The sequence below is a fragment of the Panthera tigris genome, chromosome A2 (genome assembly GCF_018350195.1).
Source record: "Panthera tigris isolate Pti1 chromosome A2, P.tigris_Pti1_mat1.1, whole genome shotgun sequence".
In the NCBI taxonomy this organism is placed as follows: domain Eukaryota; kingdom Metazoa; phylum Chordata; class Mammalia; order Carnivora; family Felidae; genus Panthera; species Panthera tigris.
Genome location: NC_056661.1, coordinates 33,490,168 through 33,514,281, shown reverse-complemented (window position 1 = coordinate 33,514,281; position 24,114 = coordinate 33,490,168). Strand labels below are relative to the sequence as shown.

At 38.5% G+C, this 24,114-nt stretch overlaps 1 protein-coding gene across 1 annotated transcript in view; it reads right to left on the bottom strand.

Annotated features, from left to right (window-relative positions):
* Nucleotides 1-24,114, bottom strand: part of SLC25A26 (solute carrier family 25 member 26) — a 137,810-nt gene that overhangs the window by 102,042 nt on the left and 11,654 nt on the right. The window contains 2 exon segments of the mRNA XM_007096339.3: nt 16,590-16,699; nt 20,947-21,103. Of these exon segments, the coding sequence (XP_007096401.2) occupies nt 16,590-16,699; nt 20,947-21,103 (267 nt within the window).

The window sequence follows — 24,114 nt, the reverse complement described above, 5'->3', positions numbered from 1 at the left end:
CTGCTTTGGACTTTGCAGAGTAAACTCCAGTGTGGCAAATCAGTAAGAGGGAGAAAAACCTTATGACACTCTGAAAAATTCTGCAACGTGCAAGTTACTTACTTGTATTTTACTTCACATTCTTTGTGTAATTCTCAAAATTCTTTCTGGAACACAGGTTTCCAAATCTAACATATCTTTGTGAACCATCGTTTAAAACCAAAAACCTTTTAACTGTAAGTTCATCTGTGTGTCAATTCTGCCATCTTCTGGTTACAAATGGAATCACAGCTATTGATAAAACCATCCTAGCAGCAATTTCTAACTCCTAATTTATCATCCTTGGGATTTACATTTTATCCACTGATATGGGGACACAAGTTCGTCATACCTTTCTTACTTATTAGACTCCTTCCACCTACATAAACAGCCAAAAGTCATTAGAAGAAAATATTTAATTTTTGTAGATATTAGTCTTCTCCTGCCTGACAAAATTCCTGTTCTTGATAATCCAGACTCCAACAGAAACTTAATAGTCCTCTCAACAAAAATTATATCATTGTGTAGGCTTTGTTTCTAAAGGCTGTTCACAGAATGTTACATAAGACGTAAGCTGTAAATGGCTTTTTCACTTTTGTTCCTTTCTGTAACAGAAAGGAGCCATGATTTCCCAGGAGGTGACAAAGCCCTGTGGACAGATGCATACATACCAACTCATAGAAAATCTGAAAGTGGAGGAGACTGTAATGTCAAGGTAACTGTACCAGTTTCTTATGGCTGCTCTAACAAAGTACCACATACTCAGTGGCTTAAAATAACACAAATTAATCTCTCAGAATTCTGGAGGTCAGAATTCCAAACTAAGTCTTACTGAGTTAAAATCAAATTGTCAGCCAGTTGGTATTCCTTCTGGAGTTTCTAAAGAAGCATCTATTTCCTTGTTTTTATAGCCCACTGCATTCTGTGGTTTGTGGTCCCTTCTTCTCTCTTCAAGACGGAGCACAGCATCACAAAACCTCTGACACTCCTGCGTTCCACTTATGAGGACCTTGGGCTCACCTAGATAATCCCAGAAAATCTTGTCCTCGAGATCCTTAACTTTACCTTATCTGCAAAGCCCCTTTTGCCATGTTAGGTAACATAGTCACAGGTTTTAGGGACTAGGAAATCTTTAAAGGGCCATTATTCTGCCTACCATTGTAACCAACAGCATATTTTAGAACTCCAACCTTTTCTTATTTTAAGAAATCCACAGCAATCAGAGTTCATAATATTACCCAAGTAATACACCTCTCATCTCCACTTTTGCACCACTTCTGCCATTTTTAAAATATTACATCAAAAGTAAAAACTACACAGAGAAATGTTCGTCTTAACTATTCATTCTCCAATGTATTTTAACTGTCCACAGCAGCTGTGGAACCTTGAACAAGTCACTGAAACTCTGTCAATTTCAATGTCTTCTTCTGAAATGATTTTCTCCAAAAAATATGTAATTCTGAAAATGTGCTACATAAAGCACTTTGTGTGACATGCACTGGAAAATTGGACTTTACAGATCAGATGCTAGGCTGAGCACTTTTTAAGTGATGTACTACTTAATTCTTTTTAAAAAATTTTTTTAATGTTTTTATTTATTTTTGAGACAGAGAGAGACAGAGCATGAGCAGGAGAGGGGCAGAGAGAGAGGGAGACACAGAGTCCGAAGCAGGCTCCAGGCTCTGAGCTGTCAGCAAAGAGCCTGACGCGGGGCTCGAACTCACGAACTGTGAGATCATGACCTGAGCTGAAGTTGGACGTTTAACTGACTAAGCCATCCAGGCGCCCCTACTTAATTCTTACAAGAACTGTGAGTTGGGTAGCATTAACCCTGTTTTTCAAGATGAGGAAAATAGCAGCTCAGTGAAGTTAGGTATATGGCCTACAGACACACATAGCAAACAGGGTGCGTAACAAGTCAGAGTTCCAAGCCTGATCTATGTTACTGGACAGGTATGACCCTTATACTGTCTCCTTACAGAGGCAGTCAATATATTCTCCAGCTACTTAATAAATTTATCCAATTTATTACTCATATACTCCTCAAGGACAGGGATAAAAATGTGTTACTATATGTTTTTTAGCATCAATCACAGTGTTAGAGAATAGGCATTCAAATATTGAAAAGTATACAATTACAAATTAGAGCAATTCTATGACAATGGGATTTAATTCATTATGCTAGTACGAACCCTAATCTTAACCAAAGAGCATGTGAGAAAGTAAAGGTTTATCACTGACAAAGTGCAGACTTACAGAGAAGTGGCTAATCTGACCTTCAGTAGTTTGGTCCTTGGAGACAAGTGTTTGGCTTTTCCATTTAAAATGTAGTGGCACTAACTGACCAAATATTCCTGTGGCTTGAAATGATTTCAACTTCATCATCTTACATGAAAATCTTGTTCACTGTTTCTATAAAATTGAACTTAACTGTGTTCCAGAACCTGATAGTGCTCTTAAATAAAAAGCCAACACAGAGCTTCCCTTCCCTCTTGTCCAGTAAGTAAACAAGATAGTCAATGAAACGCACTGTCCTAGATCAAGAATCAATACGGTCTGAATTAATGCTGCATTCTACACTAGGGAGAGACAAGCAAATCCATAAAACAGAAAATAATCTGAAATGTGTTAAAGGAGGAAATCACCAAGAAATTGGAGGGGTGGTGGGGCAACCTGGTCCTTTACAAAAAGCCTCCCTGAAAAACCTCTCTGCATATCCATGCTTGTACTCAAAGTGGGGTAATCAGCAGACATCGGTCGTGCCAAGCCCAGAGGGTCTCCCTGGCCCTTCTGCACATTCGCTCAGGCTCAGATGGCTGGGACAACTGTGAAACAGGACGTGCTTGCTGACTTAGCTCAGAAGACTCCACTGCACAGTTTAAGCTTATGCACCCCCTCACCCCCACCCCCACCCCATACTAACAAAGGTATCCATGAAGCAATATGCATTGGAGGAATGCTGTTGGAAGTGCTTTTGAAAGAACGACCATCTTGGGGTGCCTGGGTGACTCAGTCAGTTAAGTGTCCAATTCATGGTTTTGACTCAGGTTACGATTTCACAGTTTTGTCAGTTCAAGTCCTGCATCTGGCTCTGTGCTAGCAGCAGAGAGCCTGCTTGGGATTCTCTCTCTCCCCGTCTCTCTGTCCCTCCCCAACTCATGCTGTCTCTCTCTTAAAATGAATAAACTTTTTTTAAAAATGAAAGAATTACCATCCTTATGCCAATTCTCTTATCACTCAAATTCACCTTCTCCCTCTGAACCCCATGCCTCTGCCTTAGTTGAGGCTCTGTTCATCTCTCTCTCTCTGGGGGGTTCTGGAGTAGTCTCCTGGTTCCTAAAATCCCTACCACTGGTGCCCTCCTACGCAGCCGTTCAAAAGATAACAGCCAAAGTCCTTCCCCCAGCAGGCAAGGCCCTCCAGCACCCCCTGCCCTGCTTCATTTCATGATGGCCCAGTCATGCCTATGCTCCATCGAGAACTTGAAAATGTCTAATAAGGACTTTCCACAAACTCAATACCCGTGCTGGCACCCTCCCACCTAACAATCATACCCTAAAATGTGGCTCAAGGGTTAGCTGTTCTATTAGGCCTTTCCTGAATCAACACCATCGAGACAAAACCATTCCTTTTCTTATCAGGCTCTCAGTGTACCTTGTACTCCCTTTACTTAAAATACCTGTAACCCTTCAGTGTACCTACACCTTAAACATCCATCTCCACCTTAGATGGCAAGACTTTCCAAGGCAGTGTATCATCTTGTCGCTTTATCCCCAATGCCTAGAACCTAGTAAGGACTTTACATCTAAATCTGCACCTGCAGGGTAAATGGAGGGGCTGAAGGAAAGCAGCCTACGTACCAGGAATCAAAGATGTCCAAGTGAGGAACGGACACGAAAAGGACAGGGTTTAAAGGATGACGGTGGAAAGCAAGTTATTTCTACATTCTTGAGATAATTTTTTGTGTAATTCTTACACTTTAGGATTCTTGGGAAGCTATTAAAAAGTCTGGGTTCCTTGGGGTGCCTGGGTGGCTCAGTGGGTCGAGCACCTGACTCTTTGCTTTTGGCTCAGGTCATGATCCCAGAGTCACGGGGTGGAGCCCCTGGATCAGGGCTCTACTCACTGTGGAGCCTGCTTGGGATTCTCTCTCCTTCTGCCCCTCCCCCTGCTTGTGCATGCCTCTCTCTCTCTCTCTCTTAAATGAAAAAAAGAAAAAGAAAAAAAGTCTGTTCCTCATGTACTTAAGGCCCTAAAGTGAAAAAAGGTTCCCAGGGGTACCTGACTGGCTCAGTTGGTAGAACATGTGACTCCTGATCGTGGGGTCCTGAGTGTGAACCCCACACTGGGCATAGAGATTACTTAAAAATGTAAAATTTTTAGGGGCACCTGGGTGGCTCAGTTGGTTCAGCATCTGACTCTTGATTTAGGCTCCAGTCATGACCTCACAGTTTGTGGGCTCGAGCCCCACATCAGGCTCCACACACACAGCCTGCTTGGGATTCTCTCTCTCTCTCTCTCTCTCTCTCTCTCTCTCTCTCTCTCTGCCCCTCCTCCACTCATCCGTGAGCGCAGGCACTCACGCTCACTCTCTCTCAAAAACAAACACTCAAAAAAAGGAAAAAGAATAGGTTCCCAGAAACACTACCTAATAAACAGAATAGGGTAAAAGGCTGCCTGAGCACATCCCCATGATATGCCCTTGTTTGAGAGTAGCGAAACATGTGACAGTCCAGTTTCAGCTTCTAATTGTCCAACAAATCTCCAAGCAACACCTGTACATGCGTGCCGCCTCCACCTTTATAGACACAACCAGCTCTGTCCACAGCCTCACGGAGCTGCTGCCTGAGTTAATAACCACACTTCACTTCGGGCGCGGTCATCTTCCTTCCTGCTCACCCTGTCTCCATGGCTCGGTCACATAACCGCACACAGGTCTGGCAAAATAATACTACAACTACAAACCAAAGTGACTCTCCAAGAATTTATGGGTATTTCAAAATCTATTAGGATTATTTCAAAAGATAAAACACATTTCTAAAGTTGTCAACCTCCTTCTATTATCATCTTGTTCAGTGGTTCTTCTGTAAAAGAAAAAGAAGGCCAGTAAAGACCACAAAAAACACTAAATAGATTTTTTCCAAGTAATCCCTACCTGCGAAGTGGTTCGAACTCACAACCCCAAGATCAAGAGTCGCAAGCTCTACCAAGTGAGCCTGCCAGGCGCCCCTATACAGACATTTTAAAAGCTACTCACAACACCATCAAAAATGGCTTAAATCTCCCCCAGGGAAAACACAATGGTGACCAACACGCGCGCTGTGCTTTGCTCCTGACAGACGCTAGACTGCTTCAAGGCCTGTGAATCCTCCAAGGAGCCAATTCAGTGGGGAAGCCGAAGAAAGAGGATGTGCTAACAACTCGCCTAATCCATATGCTGCTAACCCATAAGCCCCGAATGGACGACAGCACAACAAAGGTGTGGTAGATGAGCTACACAACAGCATAAACTGTCTTCGTTTTCAAGGGTCTGGGATGGCACAGGCCTTGAAGAAAATGTCAGATGTAGCTGCAAACCTCACTCTATCTTCCAAATCTGAATCAACATGTCCAAGTAAGCTGCCACCCTCAGAACCAGTCAGTTGTGACTAAACGAGATCCCTCAGTGGGTCTGCAAATTTGCAATTCTGAGGCAGACGAAAGGGATGGCACTTCTGGTCAGCATGTGGCACTCCTCGTGTTCAGCACCCACTGACATACTCGTAAGGATGGGACTGCTGAACCAATACGGTATAAAAATTGAGTAGTGGGATAGACATTTAAATTTTTTTAATATTTATTTTTCAGAAAGTGCAAGCAGGGGAACGACAGACAGAAGGGGACAGAGGATCTCAAGTGAGCTCTGTGCCGACAGACTGACAGCAGCGAGTCTGACGCAGGGCTCAAACTCACCAACCTCAAGATCATGCCCTGAGCTGAAGTCAGACACTCAACTGACTGAGCCGCCAAGGTGCCCCTTAAATTTTTGATAACTCTAAATCAGTGGTGTTTAAATATCAGTGAGCACCAGAACCACCCAGGAATTGTGTTTAAAAAGCAGGGCTCCTGGTGCCATGTCCAAAAATCTTCATCTGTAACCAGCTGCCCGGGCAACGGAGTCTAGGTGCTCTTTGGACTACGCCTGGAGAATTACTGTTAGAGGTTCTCAGAAAAGCAACTACAAAATATGATAAAATTTATTTCCTAGCTTTCTCAATTCCAAATTAGAATGGGACCAAAAGGATAATCAACCAGCACCTACGTGTATAAGGACATCCACAAGTCACCCATGCATACATTAAATTCAGAGTGGCTGCCTTAGGCTACAAAGAAATTTCAAGGATCTTTCGTTTCTGAAAACAACATGAATCTAAGCCGAAAGTAGAATTAAGACCCAGGAAAAGTTAAATCTTAAACACTAAAAACAAACCACTATTACTGTAATGTTACAGCATCTGTTGTATTAAAGTAAACCTGCCCAACCCTTCTGATCTAATTACAGATTCTACTTCTCACAGGACTTCTTCTGTGTCTGATGAAAGCTGAGCGGTAAAATAATTGAGGTAGGGATTTAGAGATTTGGTACAGCCACCTTCCTAATAAAAGTGGCACAAACAAGACTCTAACTGTTGTTACATATTAAATCTTATTTGATCGATTTTACTGTATTCCAAATTACAAACATAAGGTAGAAGGTGGTAATTATGGTTCTATTGATTCGTCATTAAGTTTTAATCAAGGTGCAGCTGCAGGGAACGGTTATTATGGCAGCATGCTTCTGTCTCTTTCATACACTTATAGTTCCTACGATAAAGTAATTGTGGACACACTGGATACCAACAAAATACGTTATTGTTTCTAAGGAATCTGTCTGCAACCTAACAATCTTCTATCAAAATAAACGTTACAGAAAATCACCAAACTAATTCTTATTTTCTCTAGATCTCTATTCCTTTCTGACCAATGACAGCTATAAATGTTTTTGTTTTCCTTTTTAACTTACCAATGAAAATTTGCTTCTCCTACATTCACCCCTGTCTTTCTGTCACTTTTGGAAACCACAGCTGTATGAATCTGAAACCAAAAGTTTATGCTCTATGAAACTGATATAAGTTACTAAAATAAAAAGGCGGTATATACATTTCTCAGGCATTTATTGAGAAAATGGATACTGAATGGCTTTGGAAAGCTGGTTTAATAAAGTGCCAAGATAGCAATCTCTATCAAAATAACACCAGCATTCTTCACAGAGCTGGGAACAAACAATCCTCAAATTTCTATGGAACCAGAAAAGACCCCGAATAGCCAAAGCAATCCTGAAAAAGAAAACCAAAGCTGTAGGCATCACAATCCCGGACTTCAAGATGTATTACAAAGCTGTAATCATCAAGACAGAATGGTACTGGCACAAAAACAGACACTCAGATCAATGGAACAGAATAGAAAACCCAGAAATGGACCCACAAACGCATGGCCAACTAATCTTTGACAAAGCAGGAAAGAATATTCAATGGACTAAAGACAGTCTCTTCAGCAAATGGTGCTGGGAAAATTGGACAGTGACATGCAGAAAAATGAACCTAGACCACTTTCTTTTACCATACACAAAAGAAACTCAAAATAGATGGAAGACCTACATGTAAGACAGGAAGGCATCAAAATCCTAAAGGAGAAAGCAGGCAAAAAACCTCTTTGACCTCAGTCACAGCAACTTCTTATTCAACATGTCTCCAGAGGCAAGGGAAACAAAAGCAAAAATGAACTATTGGGACCTCATCAAAATCAAAAAGGAAACAATCAGCAAAACTAAAAGGCAACCGACAGACTGGGACAAGATATTTGCAAAAGACATATCAGATAATGGGTTAGTATCCAAAATCAATAAAGAACTTATCAAACTCAACACCCAAAACAAAATAATCCAGTGAAGAAATGGGCAAAAGACAGGAATAGACACTTCTCCAAAGAAGACATCCAGAGGGCCAACTGACACATGAAAAGATGCTCAACATCACTCATCATCAGGGAAATACAAATCAAAACCACAATGGGATACCATCTCACACCTGTCAGAATGACAAACATGAACAACTCAGGCAACAACAGATGGTGAGGATGTGGAGAAAGAGGACGGGCCTCTTTTGCATTGCTGGTGGGAATGCAAAGTGGTGCAGCCACTCTGGAGAACAGTATGGAGGTTCCTCAACAAATTAAAGATAGAACTACCCTACAATTGTACTACTAAGTATTTATCAAAGGGATACAGATGTGCTGTTTCAAAGGGGCACATGCACCCCAATGTTTATAGCAGTGGTATCGATAAAAGCCAAAGTGTGGAAAGAGCCCAAATGTCCATCGACAGATGAATGGATAAAGATGGATACAATGGAATACTACTCAGCAATCAAAAAGAATGAAATCTTACCATGTGCAACTATGTGGACAGAACTAGAGGGTATTATGCTAAGTGAAATTAGTCAGAGAAAGACGAGTACCATATGACTTCACTCATATGAGGAATTTAAGACACAAAACAGATGAACATAAGGGAAGGGAAGCAAAAATAATATAAAAACAGGGAGAGGGACAACACATAAGAGACTATTAAATATGGGGAACAGAGGGTTACTGGAGGGTTGTGGGAGGGGTGATGTGCTAAATGGGTAAGAGGCATTAAGGAACCTACCCCTGAAATCAGTGTTGCACTATATGCTAACTTGGATATAAATTTAGAAATTAATTAAAAATAAAATAAAAAAGTCCTAGCTAAAAAAAATAAAAAAAAAATACATGAACAAGATTTCCATAACTGTAACAAATTTAACATTATTGCTTTGTCTCCTTGAAGTTGGTCCATTTTCCTACATATTAATTTTTATGCTTAAAAATCTTGTGATGTTCACTCTTTCATCAATGTTTGCAATAAAAATATGTACGCAAACTTTAAAAAAAAGAAAAGAAAAGAAAAGAAAAGAAAAGAAAAGAAAAGAAAAGAAAAAGTGCCAAGATATCTGGGGTGTCAAAACCAGCATTTCTACAAACCCTAAAAATCTCTTCAACATATGAAACTGTAACCAAATTTAAAATCAATCAAAGGTCAACATCAAGCTATGTTTCACCTGTGAGGTCAATCTCTATACCCACTACTGATCAATTCTCCTTCCAAAGTTCTCCAAGCATCACAAGAAATATAAAAAGACACCTGACACTTATGGGACCATGGAAATCCTAAGAGACACAATAAAGGTATGACTGTCCCAGAATTGTTTATCTCCTGTGTTATGGACACTTGTTTCCTAACTAACATTCCTAACTCTTGCACCTCCCACGTGCAAGAGTTCCCATGGAATACAACAACAAAGGCTCCAATATTTTTTAAATGTCAGTTATAGAGTGTATTAAAATATGAAGTATTTTTTAGACATGAAAAGATATGCCATTAACATGATTAATCTAGCAACTATCATTTGCCCTAATTACGTATTACTTTACATATTCCTGCTAAGTTTAAGAGTCTTAAACTTAAGAGTCTGTCCTTCGACATGGCAAATTAGCTTTCAGGCAAGAGATCCCTGTGTGGCCAAGTTCTTTTTGCTGCTTGTTCTCAACAACATACTATAAAATATAAAATATAAACCAAATACTGAGTTTATGAGAATATTTAAGGTTAAAGCAATACACAATTCTAAAATAATGTGAGGCAAGGGCTGTCGTAAGAACAAACTCTCACAACCTGAGACAATAAAACTCTCACACACAACTTGTTATTCTTTAGTATATATACTCAAAAATTACTGCATGTAAAGAGGTTCTAAAGCCAGAATATAATCACAAAAAACAATATGAACCTTGGGTAACAGCTTAAATTTTTTTTGTTTTTAAATGAAATATAAATTGGTTTTAAATTGCAGTTTAAACTAATTTTCCAGTACAATTCAAGCACCGGAATTCTTACTTTGGGTAAGAGCAGAGGGAACAAAAATGCCCAGAAATTCTATGCAAAATGTCCTCATGTTCATTTCCTGGAGAGACGTTCACAGGTTTCATTAGAGCCCTAAAGGGGTCTGCAGCTCATAAAGGAGTTACTACTTTGTGTTGCTTCCTACTGAGAAAATAATACACTGCTAGTCTCATCACTTTTCTAACTTCAGTAAATCATGAAGGCAATTTTTCTTTTAAAAAATTCCAGAGTTAACTTGGGACTTGGGTCCTGCAAAATCATTTTTAAAACAATATCAAAGCAAGTTTTATAAAATCAACTTTAGTGAATTTAGTGTTTCTTAGGCTAATTTCAACATTCTCTTCAAGGAACCATACAACAGATTTCTCACATCAAGAAATTCAGTGATGTCAGATCTTGCCATTTGCAACAACCTGGATGGACCTAAAGACTGTAATGCTAAGTGAATTAAGCCAGTCAGAGAAAAACAAATACCATACGATTTTATTCACATGTAGAATTTAAGAAACAACAGACATGAACAAAATTAAAAAAAAAAAATAAGCAAACAAACAAAAACCACAGAGAGACAAACCAAAAAACAGACTCCTAACTACAGAGTACAAATGGACAGTTACCAGAGGGCAGCTGGGTGGGGGTGGGGGTGGCATAAGTGACATGGATGATGAGCACAGAGTAATATATACAATTGTTGAATCACTATACTGTACACCTGAAACTAATATGACACTGTATGTTAACTATACTAAAATAAAATTTTTTTAAAGAAATTCATTTTATAGAAATGGAAAAGTATAGTTTCATATATCCCAGATATACAAAATAAATTTTTAAGATGCAAAAATACCAAAGAAGACCAAAGATCATCTTTGTCCCTATCAAATATCATAACCTCAACAATTCAAATTATCACACAGAGTGACACTTGCTTTTCTATAAAATAGACTATCTCCCCCATAATTCCTTTTCTCTTGGATTTCCCAGATATAATCTGGTATGTTTTCATCAACTAAAATGATGTAATTATTTTGACTACATTCCCTTACAAATAACTTTCTTTTAAATTGTCCTAATACTTCCCAACTCGTTCTATGAGACCAGTTTTATCTTGATACCAAAACCAGAAAGGCACAAAAAAAGTTAACTACAGACTTGTATCTCTTATGAACAGAGTCCTCAACAAAATACTAGTAAACAAACCTAGCACTAAATAAAAAGTATTATATACCATGATCAAATGAGGTTTATCCCAGTAATGCAAGAGTGATCTGAAAATGTCTGAAAACCAGTTAATGTAATATACCATATCAGCAAAATAAAAAACAAAAACCTTACGATTACCTCAATGGATGAACAGAATCACGGACAAAATTTAGCCCTTCAAAAATTAAAAAACCTTCATCCAACAAACTAGGAATAGAAGGCAACTTCTTCAACTTGATCAAGAACATTTATGAAAACCTTACAGTTAACGTCATAGTTAATAGTGGCACACTAACTTTCTTCCTGAGTTCAGAAAAAAGATAAGGATGTCCACTCTTGTCACTCCTATTCTACACTGTACTAAAGCTTCAAGCCAGGTCAATTAAGGCAAGAAAATGAAATAGAAAAGAAAGACATAGAACAACCTCTATTTGCACATACAAATAGAGTGTACAGATTTTATGTACAGAAAATCCTAAGGGATCCACTAAACCACTTTAGAACTGATTGAGTTCCATAAAGTTGCACAATACAAGATCAATATATGAAAATGAATGTATTTCTATAATTAGCAATGAACTAACTGAAAATGAAATTTTTAAAAATTTCCATTTAGAATAACATCAAAAAGAATAAATTACTTAAGAAAAAACGGGGCACCTGGGTGGCTCAGTCAGTTAAGCATCCAACTCCGGCTCAGGTCACAATCTTGTGGTTCACGAGTTCGAGCCCCATGTCAGACTCTGTGCTGATAGCTCAGAGCCTGGAGCCTGCTTCAGATTTTGTGTCTCCCTCTCTCTCTGCTCCTCCCCCACTTGTTCTCTCTCTCTCTTTCTCTCTCTCTCTCCCTCCCTCCAAAATAAATAAAACAAAAAAAAATTTTTTTAAAAAGAATAAATTACCAAGACAGGCGCAAAACTTATACTCTGAAACTGTAAGACACTGTTGAAAGAAAATAAGACCTAAATAAATGGAAAGACATCACATATTTATAGATCACAAAGTTTAATATTTTTAAGATAGCAACAGTCTCCAAATTGATTTGCAGAGTCAAAATCTAAGTTGCCTTTTTTCCAGAAGTTGAGCAGTTGATCCTAAACTTCATGTGAAAATGCAAGAGACGCAGAATAGGCAAAACAATCTTGACAAAAAACTAAGTTGGAAGACTTGTAGTTACTGATTTCAAAACTTACCACAAAGCTACACTTAATCAAGTCTGTGTGATACCAGCACAAGAACAGATACAGAGATCAACAGAACAGAACTGACAATCTACAAACCCTCACATTTACAATCTATTATGTTTTGACAAGGGTGCCAAAGCCCTTTAATGGATGGAGAATAGTCTTTTAACAAATGGGGCTGGGTCAACTGGATATCCACATGCAAAATTCTGAAGTTTGACTACCTCACAGCAGATACAAAATTACTCAAAATGGATCAAAGACCTAAAAGTAAGAGTTAAAACTAAAATTCTGAAAAGAAAGCACAGGTATAAATCTTCATGATCTCAAATCAGGCAATGGTTTCAAAGATGTAACACCAAACCATAAGCATTAAGTAAGATAAAACAAGTAAAATAAAAAATTTTAAATTTATGCTTCAAAGTGAAGAAAATGGCAAGTTACTAAGAAAATGGAAAGACAAAGCACAATATGGTGAAAAATTTTACAAATCATAGGCCTCATAATGGACTTGTATCTAGAATAAAGAATTTCCACAACTCAGTAACAAGACAACCCAATTAAAGAACAAAGGATCTGAATAGATAGGTCTCCAAAGATAAGCAAATAATTCCTAAGTACATGAAAAGATGCTCAAAATCATTAGTTATCAGAGAAATATAAATCAAAATCACAGTAAGATGCCACCAAACATCTATTTGTGGACTATTAATTTATAAGACAGATATCAAGTTGTGGTAAGAATGTGCAGAAACTAGAACCCTTATGCACTGCTACTGGGAATGTAAAATTGCACAGCCACTTTGACCAATAATTCCACTCCTACGTGTACATCCAAGAGAAATGAACACATACATCAACAAAAAGACTTGCACAAAAATGTTCATGAAAGGAACATTAGCATAACAGCCCCAAAGTGCAAACAACCTAAATGTCCATAAAATAACGCAAATATTCAAGCCACACAGAATATTACTTGGCAATTAAAGGAATGAAGCCCTGACAATGCTACAACATGGATAAAACCTTGAAAATATCATGCTAAGCCAAAGAAGCCAGTCATAAAAGACCACATGTTGAGGCTTCCATTTATACAAAATGTCCAGCATAGGAAAATCTATAAAGACAAAAAGTAGATTCATGGTGGGAAGGTTGAAGGAACAAGGAGTAACTGCTAACAGGTATGATCTTTCTTTCTGAAGAGATGACAATGTCCTAAAATTGCCCATGGTGATGGTTGCACAACTCTGAACATACTAAAAAAAAAAACCTTTGATTATACCTCCAAATGAGTTATATAGGTTGTGAATTACATTACAATAAATCTGTTATTTTTAATTGTCTTCTTAAAGTTAATCTGTACTTTTACTTTTCTATCATGATCTCTGCTTTCCCCATTCACTGTATTTTCAAGTAAAAAATTAGATTCCAAAATAGTTTATAGATTCTCATCCAACTTTTCTAAAAAAAAAAAATACTGCATAGAATACAAAACCACAATGTATCACATATTTAATGTAAATCTTATGAAGCCTGATTCACTTTTCAAATTTCCTCATGTAAACATATACCACTACTTTTCTAAACAGAAAAATCATATAAATGGATGAAATGATAACAGGCTTATATACTAAGACCCTTCTCTTCACTTTGTCGTCCGTTCTTGTTAACGTGCCCTGCCCGTAACAAAGTTCTGGGTTTAGTAAGACTACATAAACACCAGACCATGTAATTTGAAAATAACAACAGTAAAGAACAGACAACTTCTGGATGGATACACGAAAATATTTTATTACAGGATGTCTGTTAGTACTGAGTAGGAGGGGCTGGAAGAAAGCTGAGTGGGTGAGGGCAGTGGGGAACTTTTTTTGGTATTGTAACTTTCTCTGTGTTAGTTTGGGTGGAAAAAATATCTGTATTCTTTTTTAATTACACATAGTTTATCACCTACATCATGATTTCACTTTGGTAATGAATTATTTACAAGAGACAAATAATTGTTTAAAACACATGGTAGAGACGGACTGCCTATCTTGTCACTGCTTTCCAATTTTACTCCATCAGATACCAAATGATCTGTATGACATTGCCTCTTTACTACTCGTTGAAATTTGCATTGTTGTACTACTGGGTCATACATTTTTATTAACGTTTCAAGTATGCTTAAAAAAAAAAACCTGAATAGGGGTGCCTGGGTGGCTCAATAGGTTGGGCATCTGATTTCAGCTCAGGTCATGATCTCACAGTTCATGGGTTAGAGCCCCACGTCAGGCTCTGTACTGACAGCTCAGAGCCTGAAGCCTGCTTCGGATTCTGTGCCTCCCTATCTCTCTGCCCCTTCTCTGCTCATGCTCTGTCTCTCCCTCTCTCTCAGAAATAAAAAACATTAAAAAAAATTAAAAAAAAAAAAAAAGACCTGAAAAATCTTTAAGTCTCGGTTGCAGAGCTCAATATATATCCATTAGCCCAATCTTGCCATTTTCATTTTTAAATCTTCTATGGTCTCAATAAACGTTCATGTCTGCCTAGTCTTAAGACTTTTACAAATAGAAGTTAGTATCTCCAACAAAGATTATATGTCTGGCGGGTAGGGGGAATGAGTGAAAGAGGTGATGGGCATTAGAGAGTACACTTATGAAAAGAAAAAAGTTAAACTAAATTTTTAAAGATTATGGTTCTATTTATTTCTCCTTATAATTCTGCCCATCTCTGCTTTATTTTGAGACTATATTATTTACGCCAGGTCCAGGTTTATTACATCTCCCAAGATAATTGTTCACTGTATCACTGTACAACGGTCTCTTTGTTTTTTTACTTTCAGTCTTTTTTGCCTGATATTGACATTATTCTATCAGCTCTTTTTCAGTTTGTATTTCTGTATCAGAGTTGATCAGAGAAGTAGAACCACTATAAATGATAAAAATGAAGAGTTATTGGGGTGCCTAGGTGGCTTAGTCAGTTAAGTATTCAACTCTTGATTTTGGGTCAGGTCATGATCTCACAGTTAGTGGGATGAAGCCCCACGATGGGCTCTGTGCCAATAGCACAAAACTTGCTTCAGATTCTCTCTTTCCCTCTCTCTCTGCCCCTCCCCAGCTTGCACTCTCACTCTCTCAAAATAAACTTAAAAAAAAAAAAAAGGATAAAGAGTTATTAAAGGTGTGAACAGTATTTATGGGAGTTGATTAAGCAGGTTACATAGAATTGTTGCTTCCACATCCAGCGTTAGGAAAGAAATCAGAGAGCAGGCAATGGGGGGGATGAAATGGTGTGAAATGGGGAAGAGCAAGGATAAACCGCCACACTGGTTTCTCATCAACCTTCATGATACAGGTTACCTGCAGTATAAGCTGGCATCCTTCACCGCAGAGACAACACATCTGACTCAGAATCTAGAGAAGCTGACAGAGAAGATCCAGTAGGAACTGGAGAGGCTGGAGACCAGAGAGGAGGTTCATAAACTGCAACAGTGCCTGACTCTAACACCAACCTTCTGAGCACCGACACAACTGTTGCTTCACGTCCACCTTATGATTGTTGTACAAGTTTCTCTCGTAGCCAGCCTAACCTGGACCCATCCTGGAAAGGGAGTTCTAAGAAATGGAGTTCCAGCTCATTTATGTTGACACAACACAAAGCCACCACAATTTCCACGGATATCTTCTTCCATCTCTTTAATTTTATTCTTTGTGCAATTACATTTTAGGCATGTCTTTTGAAAACAGCACATCACCAGGGGTGCCTGGGTGGCTTGGTCGGTTAAGCGTCCGACTTCGGCTCAGGTCATGATCTCATGGTCTGTGAGCTCGAGCCCCACGTCAGGCTCTGTGCTGGCAGCTCAGAGCCTGGAGCCTGTTTCAGATTCTGTGTCTCCCTCTCTCTGCCCCTCCCCTGTTCATGCTCTGTCTCTCTCTGTCTCAAAAATAAATAAACGTTAAAAAAAAAAAATTAAAAAAAAAAAAAGAAGAAAAAGAAAACAGCACATCACTGGATTTTTCTTTCCTCCGACCTAGACTCTATGTTTTAACTATCATGTTTAATCCATTTACATTTATTGGAGTTTATGACTTTCATAACTTAAAAATGAACTGTCTTTTAAAAATGAAATGAAGTATTATCGGTATCAAAGATATAAGCACGGTTTGCATTCCTTAAGTATTTTATATGCATAACTTGTTACTTACCAGTTCTCCAGCAGAGGCAGCCAACATATGCTTCACGGGCATCAAATATGAAGATGAATCAGTATGTAAAAACCATTTCACATATTCATAGGTGATAAAAAAAGCAGCAGCTGAAATTTAAAACAAGCCAGTCTTTCACAAAGTTTAAATATATATTCAAACTGTTAAGAAATAAGTTTCTCAAAAAAAAATTAAACTCTAATTATTAAATTATGAGGTAACAAATAAAGATAATAATTTAACATGTATTCTTCCTTCCTGCCCCACTCTTACAGAATCTACTGAGCCCATGTTATAAAGCCAATCCCGGACTTATGAAAATGTACAAGACATGATCCCAGCCCTGAGGGAGCCTGACAGCTAACCCAGCATTCACCATTTTGTATCAAGTCACTTGACATTTTTTTAGTAAGCTTTCTAGAATGAGATACGAATTTCTGTGATCCAAAGTATCTTTACGTACAGTAATAAAATAATGAGCTACATTGATTTATAGACAGGTTAAGATTGGAAACATACACATTAAATAAAACATCTATTTGGTAAGTTTTATTTCTGTTCACTCAAAATAACCATGGCTACCTTTTACTACATCAACTCACCTTTACATCAAGGAAACAATCAACTATTTAATTCCAACTGCAAATCAAAATCTCAAAAAAGCTACCTATCACCAGGAACTAATCTTAGCTATATAAAAGGGCTTTAAAACCTGCCATGTACTGTTAATCAAAAGATGTCTATCACTTCCATAGAAGATAAGGCCTGAAAGATAAATGAATGACAAATTCATCTTCTGAAGGACATCTGAACACAATCACATTCAAGTCTAAAACACTCAAAAAAAAGAGCTTGATAATGAAAACCAGTTCTCCACAGTTAAAATCAACAGGCTTTTAAACTCTCCTCAGGCTGCTAACAAATAAACACGAGGCCAAATGAGGAGGCACACTGTCCCAATGCAAACAGTTCTATATAATTAACCTAGGTCCCTATTCCCACAGTGGTTCTCAATAAGGCTTTTCCTACTTTAGCACACTACACGTACAGCTAGAATATCTGCAACCGCATTCAGCTGTAAGTTGCACCTGCTACACATTTCACCCTCCACCCCCCTTCTCCTTTCACCTCCAGGCAAAGGACAAAGTGCCACAAGTTTCTAAGTTTACCTGGTTAACCACCTCAACCTAGTCAGACTGTATCGCTAACTTTTGTGATAGACAAAATTCTTTAGAAATGTAAATCCAAGGGGCACCTGGGTGGCTCAGTTGGTTGGGTGACCGACTTCGGCTCAGGTCATGATCTCACAGTTCATGAGTTCGAGCCCCACATCAGGCTCTGTGCTGACAGCTCACAGCCTGGAGCCTGCTTCAGATTCTGTGTCTCCCCTCTCTCTATCCCTCCCCTGCTAACGCTCTGTGTTCTCTCTGTCTCTCAGTAATAAATAAATGTTAAAAAATTAAAAAAAAAAAAAAAAGAAATGTAAATCCAAAAAAGAAATGTAAATCCCAAAACTCTCCTGTGTGACACCCAAGAAAGCCCCACTAATTGCAAATGATGTCACAAGGTCCAAGTGAGGCTATGGGCAAGTTACAACAAAGAACAGGGGTTGGGCTAATACCTACAGAGTCTGCTAGCTCTTTAAAAACAAAAACCGGGGTGCCTGGGTGGCTTGGTCAGTTAAGCGTCTGACTTCGGCTCAGGTAATGATCTCTTGGTCGGTGAGTTCGAGCCCCGCGTCGGGCTCTGTGCTGACAGCTCAGATCCTGGAGCCTGTTTCGGATTCTGTGTTTCCCTCTCTCTCTGCTCCTCCCCTGTTCATGCTCTGTCTCTCTCTGTCTCAAAAATAAATAAACGTTAGGGGCGCCTGGGTGGCGCAGTCGGTTAAGCGTCCGACTTCAGCCAGGTCACGATCTCGCGGTGAGTTCAAGCCCCGCGTCAGGCTCTGGGCTGATGGCTCGGAGCCTGGAGCCTGTTTCCGATTCTGTGTCTCCCTCTCTCTCTGCCCCTCCCCCGTTCACGCTCTGTCTCTCTCTGTCCCAAAAATAAATAAAAAACGTTGAAAAAAAAAATTTAAAAAAATAAATAAATAAATAAACGTTAAAAAAAAAATTAAAAACAAAAACCTATGGTTTTGTGTTCCCTTTTAATTTTTTTTTTTTTTTGAAAGAGAGAGAGAGAGAGAAAATGAGAACGAACAAAGGGGAGAGGGGCAGAAGGAGGCTCCAGGCCCAGCACAGAGCCCAACTCAAAGCTCCAACTCATGAACCATGAGATCATGGCCAGAGCCAAAATCAAGAGTTGGACGCTAAACCAACTGAGCCACCCAGGCGTGTCCCCTAAGTTCCCCTCTAAATAAAAGTAAAGATCCTGAAGAGGGGTCTTCTGCCTCTTCTTTCAACCCTCAGTTCTCTTCATCCCCAACTCCTGACCCCTGCAGAATATTACAGTCCTCCCTATCCACAGGGAATTTCTTCCAAGCCCCCCAGTGTGTGCCTGAAATGATGGATAGTACCAGACCCTATATACATTTTTTTCCTGTACATACCTATCTGTGCTAAGGTGTAACTCATTAATTAGGCACGGTAAGCGATGATAACAATAATGCACAATAATAATACAATAGACAATACAATAAAATAGAACAACTATAACAATACGCTGTAATAAAAGTTATGTGAATGTGGGCTCTCTCTCAAAAATACCTATACTGGGGGCATTTGGGTGGCTCAGTCGGTTGAGTGGCTGACTCTTGATTTTGGCTCAGGTCATGATCTCGCGGTTTGTGGGTTTGAGCCCCACTTTGGGCACTGGCTCGCGGCATGGAGGCTGCTTGGGATTCTCACTCTCTGTCCCTCGCCTGCGTGTGCTCCCTCTTAAAATAAATAAACTTTTAAAAAAATACCTATATTGTACTCACCTCTCTTCTTGTGATAATGTAACATGATAAAAATGCCTACACGATGAGATCAAGTAAGATGAATGGCGTACACACTGTGACATAGCATTACACTACTAATGACCTTCTGATGATGCATCAGGAGGACGATCATCTACTTCTGGAGCACGGTTCACTACAGGTAAATGAACCATTGAAAGCAAAACCACGGATACTATAAAAACAGACTTTAAGCATCACTGCCAAGGCCACACCTGAGCCCAATGAAATCACATCTCTGGAAGTGAGACACCAGCGTCCGTACTTTTTTAATGTCTTCAGGTGATTGGGTGATTGTACTGTGGCAAATTTAGGAACCACTGTCTCTCTTCCACATATAGAACTGGACTTGGCAGGGAGTGGGTGCTAATGACTTGCTGCAGTCAATTACTAAAAGTAGTAAGACAAATAAAATTCAAGGATAACCTCAAAAACAGTTGGCTGTTCTACGGGCTGCTGGGGGAAGAAACCAAAGGACCAAAACAGTAATTTCTCTCTGCACTACCAATCTTTATGTGAATACTGTGCTCCAGATGAACACAGATGGACATTTAAATTCCAGGTTACCAGGAAAGAATTGCTCATGAATTATCCTGAGAAAAAAGAAACCAGACTCCAGAGGTTAGGAATCTCCTAAAGCTGAGGTTCTATAACCGGGGATTGGGGGATGGGGGAAGGTTTTGTTTGCTTGGTTTGCTTGAGTACCACTGAAACCATCAGTCAACAATTAAAATAGTAAGTATACTAACAAGTGGATTAAACAAAACAGATTATATTGATTACAAAATAAGGCCATAAATCACATAATGTGACTCCAAAGCTACAACAAAAGCAAAGACATTTGAAGGGGAGTATCCAGGAGAAGGTTAGTGGGAAATGGTTGCATCATACAAGCGGAATTTAGTTAAGACAGAAAAGGTTTAAGGCCTCTTAGGTTCACCTGCTCCAAAAGAATCTCCAAGGCAGTAGTTATTAAACTCAGCTTCACATTGGAATCACCTAGGAAGCTACTAAACCTCCTGATACCCAGGCAAAACCCAGACCAATTAAATTTACCGGGGTGACATAGGCATCAGTATTTTTTAAAGCTTCCCAAGAGATTCCAATACGCAGGCAAGGTTGAGAACCACTACTCTACGGTATGACAACCAATATTAGAGTAACATTTTCAAGCTTCTAACTGGGGATTTTAACAGGAAAAACCATTTAAAAACCATTGTACTTCTATTACAAGTAGAGTGGAACAGGATCTCACACTAGCGATTCGAAAGCAATGGGTTAATGAATAGAAAACAAATTCAGAAGATAAGCTACAACACATGAGCGATTCTACACGGGGTGACACCACATACCATCCGGAAAATAAACCTCATTATGTTGGCTTTCTAGCACGGACAAGAATATCAACATAAATTTTACCATTAGGAAAAGATCCAATAGCAGCAGAGGGAACGCCAGCATATATTCCACGAAAACCACCAGCCTTATTAAATCCTTGTGGACTCTGCAGCCTGGTTTTAATGGTATCCAGAGGGTATAATATCAAGTCAACAGAGACACCTGCTATCCCACCAGCCTTTAAAAAAAGAGAGAGAGAGAGAGAGAAAGGAAAATAAGGTTACAATCAAAGGTTACCCTGCCATTTGGGGGGTAGGGATAAGAAAAAGGTAATCTTTAAAGCACATTTTTCATACCTATTGATCCACAACTTATTTGGTATAGTCAAACAAAAGACCTTCTACCAGAATTTATAAATTTTCCTGGGGAAATAATGATTATTGTGCTATATTCTTAACTTGTAATTTTTCAATAATTTTTTATTTTTAAAATCAAATTTAAATTCATTTTTAATACTTTCACACGGTTCAAAAAGTAAACAAGCAAACAATCTCAGAAAGGTTAAGAGTCCAAAGCCTCCTTCCCTTGTCTAATAACTCAGATACCCACTTCTGCTGTTTGCTTATTGGATCCTTCTGAAGTTACTTTAGGTATATACAAGCAAACACGAATATGTATTTTCCTTTTTTTTGAAAAAGGTATATACAAAATGCAGTGCACCACACCTTACTTTTATCACTTAATTTATCTTGCTCATCTTTCCATATCAGACCAAATTTATATTTTTGCCTTTTTAATAAATGAGTAGTAAAACCGAAGTAAGACTTTTTGGGGGAGACTGTCATTTTAAAATAGGTAATGGGGAGGTGCCTGGGTGGCTCAGTCGGTTGAGCATTGGACTCTTGATTTAGGCTCAGGATGGGATCAAGCCCTGCATCGGGCTATGCACTAAGCGTGGAGAGCCTGCTTTTCTTTTTCTCTCCCTGTCTGCCCCTCTACCCTGCTCGCTCGCTCTCGCTGTCTAATAAATAAATAGGTAATGGTCTTTGGGAATCTAGATCTGTTATTTTAAGATTCATACATCTAAGGATTCCTGTAGTATTCTCTCTCCTTTATATTTAAAAATTCCTTGATAATTTTTTAATTAAGTAAATAAAAGCAGGGCAGGGGGAGCTAAATTCCTAGAGAATATTAAAACCAGGTCCCAACTAGTCATCTCCCAAGAGACATCATGTTGCTTTAGAAAGGTGCACTTTAAAAACTAAGTTTTCACGTAATGATTACAGTGGAGTATATGTAGAATTTTTTTTTTTTTTAACTGGTTACAACTTAGTCAAAGCAAAAAGAAATTCAGGAAAACAATTTTAGGTAAAAATATCAACTCAAGTATAGAGTCAAAGGTCAATACACAAAGTCTTAGGGCATCATTTAAAAATGTGAATCAGGGGCATCTGGGTGTCTCAGTTGGTGAAGCGTCCGATGCTTGATTTTGGCTCAGGTCCTGATCCCAGGGTCATGGGGTCGAGCCCCACGTCGAGCTATGCACTGATGGTACAGAGCCTGCTTAGGATTCTCTCCGCCCCCCCCCCCCCGTCCCTGCCCCACTCACACTCTTTGTCTCAAAATAAACAAACATTTTTTAAAAATGTGAATCGAAACCTGTTTCCCAAGGGCAGACAGAAGAATTACGAGGAAAAAAAAGACTTTCAATACGGTTGCTACATAGTAATTTTTAAAACGAATCATTAACTTTTCTTATCCTCCAGATTTTGAACCACATGGATATATTACCTATCAGAAGGTAGAAATATACTTTTAAAAAAACTATACATTAAAAACTAAGATTCAGAAAAAGAAAAATCAGTATTATTCAAACACACAGGCAAAATTCAAAATGATGAGTTTTTCCATCCTTTGGGTATACGAAATGCTCAGATGGTACAAAGCTCAGTACATAATAAACACTGTCTGCTCTACTTACCACTCACCATAAAACCAATAAAGAGTTCACTGCAAAAATGAAATTACTCTCATGAGAAATCCAGTCATTAACTAGCATAGGTAAATTATTAAAAATTATTTTAAGAGAAATAGATAAGCACATTACCATAAACATTAATACTGTACTATATGATCAGCCTGAGAAACATGACTGAACCTCGTAGACCATGAAGGTCTACTCTGCAAATGACCTAAAATGAGGTCACTAAAACATTACACAGATGTGCCAGAAGAAAACCACAAGAGGCAGTAAAAGAATGACAAAAAGCTGGGCTTTCTTTCTGGAAATAAAGGTGGCCTTTTCTAAGTCATAGGAGTATGTTCATAAGTAATGTAGGCCAGTAAAAAAAGGAGCCAATCTCTTCCAACATTCTTCTCAATTATTTTTAAAGGGTTTTTTAAGATTCAGTACATAAATAAAATATTTTGCATGTTCTTCATTTTCTTAAAACACAAGGAAAACGAAAATCCTGGTGGGAATGTCTGCTCAGACTAGATTCTTTAAAAACATTCTCTACTTCATTCTGATTTTCTCTTTAATCCTAGGAGAGGGTTCGGAGAGATGCTTGCCATCTACTGCTAAGTTTTAATCAGTAAGTTAATTAGTCTTTTAATCTATTTGGCTACTTTGCATGCATTGATCCTCTAATGCTTCTTTCATCAGAATTCTTATCTTCAGAGAATAAAATAACCAGATTCAATCTGTTTAGCTAGTAAAACATGAATCAAAAGTTACTAATTGCTTCTGGAGATTTCAAACTTCTATAAGTCAAATGTCATTTAAATTCATGAGACTGAAAAAACACAAAACAGCTAACAGAGAATAGAAAAAAAGAATAAAAATACCTATGTATTTAGCCACACAGCAACAGATTTAAAATTTAAATAAAAACTTTAGGGAGTGCTTATAATTTTACATTAATACTGTTTTGTACATAATTATGTACAAGGGGTGCCTGGGTGAATCAGCCGGTTAGGCATCCAACTCTTGGTTTCAGCTCAGGTCATGATCTCACGGTTTCACAAGTTCAAGCCTCCTATCAGGCTCTGTGCTATCAGCACAGAGCCTGTTTGGGATTCTTTCTCTCTACCCCTCCTCCACTCACACTGTCTCTGTCTCTCTCAAAAATAAATAAAACTAAAAAAAAAAAATTATGTACAAAATGCCCATGCCAATATCAGTTGAATATAAAGAACTCTATTAAATTCTTTCATTCTTTAGTCAGAGAAATTGTTTTATTTATGATC